At 35.0% G+C, this 11,071-nt stretch overlaps 1 protein-coding gene across 3 annotated transcripts in view; it reads left to right on the top strand.

The window, feature by feature from the left end:
• Positions 1-1,344: 1,344 nt before the first annotated feature.
• Positions 1,345-11,071, top strand: part of LOC135087835 (uncharacterized) — a 29,898-nt gene continuing 20,171 nt past the window's right edge. For all 3 annotated transcript variants that reach the window (XM_063982653.1, XM_063982652.1, XM_063982651.1), the window contains exons 1-4: positions 1,345-1,967; positions 8,279-8,398; positions 9,163-9,460; positions 9,719-10,005. In XM_063982653.1, the coding sequence (XP_063838723.1) occupies positions 1,795-1,967; positions 8,279-8,398; positions 9,163-9,460; positions 9,719-10,005 (878 nt within the window). In that variant the 5' untranslated portion in view covers positions 1,345-1,794. The remainder of the gene's footprint in view (positions 1,968-8,278; positions 8,399-9,162; positions 9,461-9,718; positions 10,006-11,071) is intronic.

The following is an 11,071-nucleotide window of genomic DNA, read 5'->3' as shown; positions in this document are numbered from 1 at the left end:
TGTGCCACGTCATTGCCGTGACCCACTGACATAGATCCGCGGGGCCGCCTGCACCGATATCTGCACGCGCCGAGCTCTTCCTCTACAGCTCCCTTACAGTTTTTACTTTTTATAACAGAGTTAATCATTTTATTTTTCTAACTTATATGTCAGTATGCATATTAATTCGGTTTTGTTTCGTAACACATTTACGAGTGCGTGTATCCTAATTAATTTAGCCATAATGCTAGCGTTATTGGCCGATGTAGAGTTTATTTAATATTCTTGTATTTTTTTTTGTTCTTGTAATCATTACCTTAGCTGCGGAATTGTAAATTGTTAAATTAACCAATTTATTTTGCTTTATTGTTATTTTTATTTGTAGCGTTTAATTTATCTATCTATTTATCGTGATATCGTATTATGCAATGTATGACCTCGTTATCTAAATTGTGCACTTGACACGAATACTGTTCCATTTCACTTTCATGTAGGTATGGGCAGCTACGTCATGCAGCTCGCTGTTCCGTCGTCCCTGTCGCACGATGTATGTTCTGTTAGAGAATGCCATACTTGTGTAACGGAAATATGCGATAAAGTTCACGACTGATCATCATGTACGATCATTGAAAATACAGTATCTACTGAAATAACGATGGTAGTTTTTCAATGACTCTACCTTTTGGTTGCTCTACCAACAGGGCAATTATTAACATTTTGAGAAAAGTCTTATTAATCCAGGGAAAAGAACGTCTTTTAACAACCATAATGGAATAATGTGTCATAAAATATAATTATTCAATATTTTGTGTTAATTTCCTACCTTCAAAATTAATAATAAAATAAGTAAACAATAAAAAAACATTTAGTAATATCATATCCCTGTGAAATTCAATGGATTATTGACTGTAAAAACGGTTATTAAATAAAATAGTAGCTGAATGTATTCTTTGTTTTTTGTAGAAAATTAATAATACCCCATGTAGAGTCTTTTGTTTAAGTGTTCGCAATTACATAATTCGGTATTATTCTGGTAATCAATAATACAACATCAACAATAGACTCTGATTGAAATTTAATCCCATTGATCCGTGATTGTTTACTACATTTCGCTCTTGTTTCGCAACGAATAGATGGATAATGAAATAGCAAACAAATTTTGTGTATCGGTGTTTATAGCTCGTATCAATTCGTCAGTGGTCGGCTTTATTCGACTATGTTTTCTACGAGTGTCGCTGCGGCGAGCGAGATCGGAGAGCTCGGCATAGGAGGAGAGTGTAGGTGTGACCGGGGCGGCGATATCGAGCGCTCAGTCCGGCTGCTCGCCCACAGCCCCCGGTGTCGCCGCCGTCGCCGCCGAGTCCGCGGACGATCTGCGTTGTGTCGCGACTCGCGACTCGCGCCGCGCCGCTGTGTTGATAAAATTTGTGTAGCAGTGAACGAAAAGGACGTATGTATATGTACGTCTCGTCTTTCAGTTGACTTTCATCGTCGTTTTGCAGCGAACGTTTCGCACGGATATCGATAGGAAATTGCACGATCGCTACGTAATAAAGTTAACGCATGTTTTTGTCGGCAGACATCACCTTCATGAGACGTAATAAGATTTGCAATAAGTTATTCGGAACGTTTTATATCTCTCGGTCTTTGTGTTGAATCCAGAAACCTGTACAGTAAAAAATAGCGTCGCGGTGAGTGTGGCGCAATGCAGTGTGTGTTTTGTTGGGAATACAACCAGTGTGATTCGGATTTGAATAAGGGAGACTTTGGTCTCAAAAATAGTGGCGGTGAGCAACCCTGGAATGTGCTGTAGACATGCTGCCCATGGTACAGCCGGAACCGGTGATCCTCAACTGTGGAGGTCACTCCGTCGACGGGGCCGCCACTCCGACCGACACGTTGCCTCCGTCGCTCACTCCAGATTCCGAAGTAGACGAATTTGTAGACATCTTCTTTGATGTCGATATTGGTGTTCACGCCTTTTCAAGGTAATTATGACGCGTTTAATGTCGACTCTCGCCTCACACAGAGCATTAACAATTCCACACCGTGATGAAAATATTAAGATGATTGCCAGATTTTTGATGTTACGCTTGTTATGAAGTATGCCAAATACGTAATAAATTTTAATGTTTACTGATACACTCCTTATTGCGGCGAGTAATGGTCATAGAGTTAATTCTTGTAAAATATTATGCAACGAAAAGATTTATAACGGACTCGTTATTGGATTTCGGTTTTTATTACACACACTCATTATTATTTTTTAAATCCCCTATCTTATTTTTATTTTCTTTAACATGTTTTTTTACTATTTTGTTTTTTAACACATCGGAAACTCGTCTGATGTCGCAGATGGCGGTGGTGATTGCTTATCAACAGTTGACCCACAAGCCTGTTTACCCCTTCTTATTAAAATATTTGATGTTCTTTTTTTCACTTTGCAAATGTCACTCTTTGTTTGTGGTATCACATAATTTCACTCACAATAATAAAGTATAAAAACATTTTTAGAGTAGTTGAATAATAAAATTTAATTAATGAATCAGTTTTCGTAACTAAGCAGAATTCAGCGTTATTGCTGTAGGTTACAGGTAGGTAGGTTATTCACAAGTTCAACAACAACTGATACAGCCGTATATTTATCATATTTATTGGTTTCGTTAGCAAAAATATATTCAAACTAGGTACCAATCGAGTCAAAAGTCGACTACCACTGACACTTGTTATTCGAAATTAAATTAATGCAACACTTATAACAAAGTATAATCTTATTTTCCTCCGCACGAACATAACACCACCAATGACACGAAACATTAAGACCCAGAATGATTGCGGGTCACTCAATGTAGATAAAATTTATAATTACAATGATAAGAACTGACTATAACAAACATACTAATCCTACCAATATATTTCAAGTAACACTTGTAGAACTATAATGACTTATTATTAAATTGCAATTTTGCAAATGATATTTAGGTAAACATTCTGTTGACATCAAAGTCATAATTTGTATGTTAGATAGTCGCTTAAAACGTAAACAGGAGAAAATGTAAATTTTTACGTTCATTGTTCTTGCAAGTAGGTACGTATGAAGTTTGTCAGTGAGTATAATTTAAAAATAAAAATATTTCATACCAGCAAACATTTAATAATCTATTTATTACTAGATAGCTATTAGCGAGTAATATTTAGTTAGACGAACAATATGATGACAACCAAGTAGTAAATTGTCTTCAAGACAATTAACACATAACGAGCTGAAAAAAATATCTATATATATATAAAAGAAAGTCGTGTTAGTTACTCCACTTATAACTCAAGAACGGCTGAACCGATTTAGCTGAAAATTGTCAGGGAGGTAGTTTAGAGCCAGGAGAAGGACATAGGATACTTTTTATCCCGTTCGAAATTTAAAAAAAAGTCTGCTTATTTATTGCCATTAAGGCGGAACAAAGTTCGCCGGGTCAGCTAGTTCTTCATATTTTCGTTTGATTTTGTTGTACACGTGAGTTTTTCACGTATTGCACGTGAACGTATCAATTTATTTATAAGTAGTACATTTATCAGAACAAATTAATGCATTTTCATGATGAGTATTGTAGAGCACACATTTATACATTATGCAAGATGAGGATTATGCGAGTTTTGACGTTCTGCTATTAATACCTAGTAAAACCCGTTTCAAAAGAAGTCACAAGTCAAAAGTTATCAAAAATATTCATTGCAGTCTTTCGAGTAAAAGAGTTCAACGACATTCGACACAACGAAGTGTTCGGAATATTTTTTCACAACTTTACATGCATGTTTAACTGTTCATAATCCCCGGGAATTGCTAACTCTATTATTGACAAAAGTATCAAAATTATTTTGCCATGATATTATGAACCAATATTTTATTTGCTACCCTGGATCTTTTTTATTCGCGAAGCTATCTGTTACGTTAAATATCGTTATCACGCATATCAACTTCCTGAGTTGTAAATCTATACAAATACGTTTAAGTGGTCAATATGGTCAAATCATAACAAATATGTATACTTAATGAAGTTTTATCACTCTACAAATGGTTTTTGAGAGACCTGTCAATTTAAATAAAGAATTTCAGTCAAGTCAAAACCAAATTTTACACTTTTACACGTCTATTGGCTAATGCCCGGGAAAAACTGAGTACAGACTACTGAAAAGTGTAACTAAAGCTATTGTCCGACATGAATCATCATCAGTCTATCCTGCTGCAAGGGTTCATTGAAAGTGTCATGAATTATGACCTTGTAAACAAATTATTTTGTACAAGTGGTTTTATTATGTCAAAAGTCAAATTAATAACTCTCTAAGTTAAACAATTAACATGATTTTACCTTCCAGTAGAGGCATAAAGTAAGATGTGAACGAGACAACAAATAAGTTAAGAGTTTTGGTACCATTATTTTATTAGGTTCGACCGTTTATTTAAACGATCATGTATGAAAAACAACAATTCACTTAGTTTTTCCGACGTCTAGTCTAAATGTCTGTTTTTTTATAATACCAACACTAAAGAATGAATCATCAATCAGCGTTTTGTAATATAGAGACACTACTACACGCGACAGGGAGATTGCCAAAAATCCGTTCTCTCGTTACGCATAATAAATTATGTCAAGCCAATACATTATTGCCATTAGTGGCAAAAGTGAAATTGTGTTGGTACTTACTACATAAATAGTTTTTTGTATTTGAGCTAAAAATAGCAGCTTAATCGATCCATGCTTCATCCCAGGGTAGGAGGAATGATCGACTGCGCTCGTTTTTGGTTGTTTACTCTCGCTCACAACAAACATTTTTGGCAATAAACACGCAGAAGATATATTTTTATTGAAACAATTATTCATCTATATATATAAAAATGAAACCCGTTTCGCGTTGTCACGGCATCACGTGTGAACGGCTGAACCGATTTCGATAATTCTTTTTTTTAAATGTTTGTGGAAGTCCAAGGATGGTTCTTACGGAAAAAAATATTAAGAAAATCTCTACGCTAAGGCGGTACGAAGTTCGCCGGGTCAGCTAGTAAACAATAAAATAACACAAATAAAGTTCGTGAAACAAGATCAAGTATTGTATATTAAACGCATATATTTTGTATTGATCTAGATTATGTACCGACATTGGTCGCAAAGTAATATTTTGTATTTTAGTCAATAATGTATTGAAAATTTACTTCCAATCATCTTTAAAACTTGAGAATGTCTCAATTAATATTTGTAGTAATCAAGGGATAGTTATTCGAATGTTTCCATTTCGATTATTATCAGTTCGGGTACACTAATTGGCCAACTCTATTTTTCCATTTGGTTGGCCAACTCTATTTTTCCATTTGGGTGCAAGATAACAGATACAGGATTTTATAGTCAAGGACTCCACAAAGAAAACGCTGACTCTACAAAAAAGAAACTGAAAATTAACCATCCAAAATGGTATTGATACTTTTAACAGTTCTATAACTGCTGCGATTTTTTCTCAGATAAGGATATAATATAAGAGATAATAAATTTTTTTAACGTTTTAATGCACTATTTTTAATGCTGCGGTGAAAAACGTCGAAACATTTTGATTTACTATGCCAGCTCCTTGGGATTACAGATCAGATACAGAAATATGGAACTATTATTCAAAAAAATACATATAGAACTATGAAACTGACACATTGTTACTTGTTAATTGTTAATTGTTGAAACATTGTTAAACAAATAAAATAAATAAAATAAATAAATAGACACTTGAATACTTGCAAACTATTGTTTTATTACAATATCCACTGAGAACCTTTCTAATTTCGAACGGAGCATTAAAAACCGATGTTACTATTTATTTTAAGTAATGAGATAGCCATATGGAAACGTCCTTGCCTTATTTGTAGAGATATTTAACAACTGATTGTCATGCTTGAAACTTTCACCATAAAACTTTTCGCATATAGGCGAATTTTCATTAGGGCGTTAGTGGTAAATAATTTTGTGATTATAGCACGTTTAACTTTCGTTTTTATTTTTATTACTTTAAATTAATATACTGTCTTTTTGCATTCAATATACCTTCATTGAAGTTATTTCTACACAGTTTGGTTATTTGAAAAAAAAAACGTCATTCAGTTTTGGAGTATCTAACTACTTTTCTGAAACGAACTGAATATAATGCGCCTGAGATGAATACATGTGAATATGCGTCAAATGGATTTCTAATTTATGTATTGCTAATCGTGGTGACATAAGATAAAGCAAGGCGTTATTCTTTATTTATTTTTAATTTTCATATTTATAGAGACAGAGTCAAATCATAATTAAATAATGGAATCTTAAGGTAAATTCATTCGATATCAGATGAATGTAAAGCCGCTATATCTGAGCTTTTATAAATTAGAAGCAATCGTGTTGTACGTAAGACCTGACTCCACATTTTCCTTATTTTGCTGGAAAGGTATAAGGAACCTGATCTAGTGATGCAACTACACGCCTCTAATAATATCAATACAAAAGCTAGCTTAAAAATTTGGAGATATCCGGCGTATGGCATGCCGCAATACCTGAGGATGTAAAAAAGAAGCAAAGCATCCAAGTTGGACCTGACTCTACATTTTTTTGGTGAAAGAATTTTTGAAACCTGATTTGCTGATGCTAGAGACTACGTCTACACATCTCTAAATATAAATTTATCAACCACTATTTATATTAGTTTTTTCTCTTGGAAAATATCTTTTGACATCATAATTCACATAATTATGTGTTACAAATTTTCATAGACACACTTACGTTTTACAATGAAGTAGGTAAGGGAGTGAAATATAACAGGTAGAGCCAGATGCAATATCCATATTATTTACTATGCACCACAAAGGAAATCAGTTACAGAAACTCTAATATTATACTTTATTGAAATCTGATAGGCAATAAATTAATGATACTTTTAGTCTATTATCAATATTGCTGAGTGGCTTATCCACTTGACTACTTATAACATCCTCAACGTGGGAAATCCGCTAGTATTTAGTGTTTAGCTGATACAAAAAGGTGGGTAATTTTTGTAATTATTTCGTGATTTAGGCAAATTCAAATTACATACTTCATTGATCGCTTTGCATAACAGTAATTTGTTCTTATTAATTAAAATACTAACCAAATCAAACTTGTTATCATGCCTATTAGAATTCCATGACGCGCAGTTGAAACTTGGATGACGAATGCCTACCTGTTGAGTAACCTTTGAAAAAGCGAAACCTTCGACTGCGGAACGCTTACGAACAATACTTACCAACTTTCACCTATTTGGATACAAGTGTCTGCTAAATAAAAATCAACATTATGTCACAAGCAAAATTTCGCAGAAAATACTTGTATTTAAAACATGTTCAACAAAGTCGACATCATTTCCGGCTATCGGCATTTTTGTTTTATATAGTTTTTGTTGCGTCTGCAAACGAAATCGGCGGTTCATTAGAACAAAAGAACATCCCAAATGCAGACAGGATGTAGGCACTAGGAACTGGAGGTTTAAAAAATTTCGAGAATTATTTATTATACTATTTCTGGTCACGCTTATGGCGCGTTGTTGTTATTCCGAACATTATTATTTCAAGGTTGCGCGGCCGTCGCAGTGAGGTTGCGTAGTGGGGCTCCTCGGTAGGCGTTCGACTGGTATCTCTGTCCCTCTTTCGCATTAAGCTTCACTCAGCTTGCTCTGTACTTGGCATTTGATATGTATGAATCGCGTCAATGCGAATATAACTAGGTAGGTATTCCTTGATAGTCATTCCTTTATCATAGTGTTAGTAGGTACACACTTTTGATAAAGTACGCAAGTTAATAATGCTACTTGGACTTCGGAGGCTATAGGAGATCAAACTGGCTATTCGCAAGCATGAGTCATTATCGTTTGCACAATAATGAATAAGTATTTTGATTGAGGAATCGCCGGAATAATGAACTGAGATTTATTACGATTAATAAGTTTATTTTTATCTTTTTACAAATTACAATTTAATATTTTCATCGAAAAATTTGAAATAAAAACCACCATCGACACTGCTTTGTTTCAAATTAGTTATGCATGGAAATTCTTATTTACTTACAATTTTTACAATAAAATATATTTTTTCTTATTATTCTAAATCTCACCATTACTCAATTACTCATACGTCACTCATCCATTCATCTCATGACTTTGATCTTATTTAAATGAAATTATTAGACTTGAAAAGCTTATCTTTGAAACCTAGAATTTGATTTGGTTAATAATAGTTTGTTTGCTGCTTCTGTAGAATTGAATCCTGTGACCTCCAACTGGGAGACACATGGAGGGGGATGCAAGGCAAGATGAGCGTGACAGCGCCGGTTAAGAAGATAAGAAAAAAGTCAGACAATAAGCCACAATCTCAAATGTACGTATAGAGCGCATAGGAATCCTTACGGAATTTTATACATATTTTATCACTTATTTGTAGAAAATAGGTACTTAGAGTATTTTATTATTATTTGCATTTTAGCGAAAATAGACGGATATTATCTAATTTATTCACCTTAGCATAGTTTTAGAAATATTGATGATAAGTGTTGATTGATACGAATAAAACAAATGGAAAAACTGAGGTACTAGTTTTTGGTATCGCGTTTCTCTACGATTATCTGAAAACTATGTTTAACTGCTAATGATTTCACTAGTTCTCTAATCCTTCAAACCATGTCGCCTAATTCTGTCGCATAGAGAAAGCTAATTCAATTACCCACATACGGTATCAATAATTGTATTTTAACTACATTAACTAAACTAAATTGAAATACTTATACGTAAATATGAAAACAGTATGATATACATGTATTGTATACATATTTGTTAAAAAACAACAGAACTACAGTGAAAATGTTTTTTTACTAACAGTAATTTTGCCTTATTCAGTGTCGAAATTATATTCCGCAAACAAATAAAAATGTACCTTCAACCTCTTTCGTATTGAATTTAAAGTTTCCTAAAACGTATTTGCGTTAGTATAGGGCCGGAAGTTCCCGAAGCCACCTGCGACCTTGTATGTTCTACCAACAGATTATCGTGACACAATCATGTTAAAAATATAGCTCCAACTTTTTTGTCTGTAATTGAATTCCCTTTGCGTACACCATAATAACGAGTCGTCGTTTGAAATTTCAGAAACAAGTGCCACAACGAGAAAAAAAGGCGGGAGCTCGAGAACGAGACTATAAACCAGCTTGAGGAGCTTCTGGGAACCTGTCTCGCTGAGGTGAAGCAGCCGGACAAGAACGGCATCGTCCGGGAGGCGACGCGCCAGATCCAGGAGGTTCTGAAGAGGCGGCGCGAGTGCCCCGGGGAGTGCCCGCTGCGCGCGGCCCAGTGCCTCTCGCCCGTGCAGGCCGGCGAGGTCAGCTCCACGCAGCCGCAGCCGCTCGGCGACGGACACCACTACTCCGAGCTCACCACGCTCATCGAGGTACGCCATCAACGAATGTTACGTCATCGCTTTGTAGGGACGCATTTGGTTTCTGTTTAACTTTATACGCTCAGGACTAGCATTCCGTTTTGAAATACATACTCAATTTGCGTTTTAATTTTGTTAATAATGTATTGGCTGTTTGGATAACTGGATAAATTGAAATAATAGCCTCTTCATGGAAAAATTTATCAGCAAATTATGTTCATTACCTAACAAGGCAGACCGTTGCTAATCTTTGATTCCTTTTATTTCCAGGCCCTCAAACACTACACGAATAGTCTCGGTTGGGTCTTATTAGAAATCAACTGTAAAGGGGAAATCGAATGTATAACGGAAAATATCAAAGAATTTACTCTGCAGGACAGAACTGAATTGTATAGGAAATCAATTTTCTCCTGTTTGCATGTCAACGACCATGCAAAGTTAAGACCGCTCTTGAGCAACGTCCAGACGTTCTCCTGGAGCGCGGCCGAGGTCGACAGATTCCAAGCCATTCAGGCCCGGCTGCTTGTTAAGAACTCTAATGGGACTGACGGAGCTGGGTAAGTACGCACGTAACGACATTTTAATTACCATACACTTATTTTATGACAAAAAACAACCCACATACTTGTGCCATATGATTCCAACATATGTCACGTTATACTTGTTATGATGAGTTATTTATCAGTCGTGGAAGAATGCAAGCCAACATTTAATAAATCATTATCAGCTGTATAATATGTGCCTAGTTTATTTGTTAAAACTTAAGATATGAATCAGAAGGCAATCATTTGGGCATATTGATATATTCATAACGAGTTTCCGACAGTGGTCAAACAAGTCTATTCATATTTGTTTGAAGTATCATAGAGTCATATTTATCTGAATTCAATTCACCAAAAATAACTCTTGTAATCGCAGCAGAATTCTATTCCATTTTGATAAATTCAAGAAGACAACAGACTTATTTAACTGTTGTGCAAGTGACAGGTATAAACAAACCAAAAACAGAATCGTTAAGGCCAGTGTTCATCAAGAGAAGGTGAAATCTAAACAGTCGATATTACCGTAAACACTGCAACCGTTTGCTCGTAAACGACTGATTCACTTTAACCGTTTTATTAATGAATTCTGACCTAAGCTAACTAAAAACATATGACAACACATTTTAAGTTGCTCATCATCATAATGCTATTATCAAAATATACGCATATAAACACCTTTGATATTCATTGTGATAGCCAATCGTGACGGCCGAACGATAAGAGGCCATTTACCGAGTCGATGCCTTCACACCTATGTTACACATACTTCACATTGTCTATTACTACATAATTCTACATATTTCAAAAGATGCAAGGATCACAAATCATACACTTACACATAACTTATTTATTACTGACAACAGTGATAATCAGATAGTGAAGAAATTGAAAAGGTTTTTGCACAGGTGTCTGCACTCTATTATTCATAGAACAATTTTCATAATCATAGATAATAATGACAATGTAACACAGATAAAGTACAATGCACACCTACGATGGAGGAAATCGAAGATTTCATGAGGGTAGTAGGTATATCCTGCGATTATTTTCCAACTCGTAATATCTGTGGAGTTATCCCGCC

The sequence above is a fragment of the Ostrinia nubilalis genome, chromosome 3, assembly GCF_963855985.1.
Source record: "Ostrinia nubilalis chromosome 3, ilOstNubi1.1, whole genome shotgun sequence".
NCBI classification, from domain to species: Eukaryota; Metazoa; Arthropoda; class Insecta; order Lepidoptera; family Crambidae; genus Ostrinia; species Ostrinia nubilalis.
Note: the sequence above shows the minus strand (reverse complement) of the source record. Positions and strands in the feature narration are given on the sequence as shown.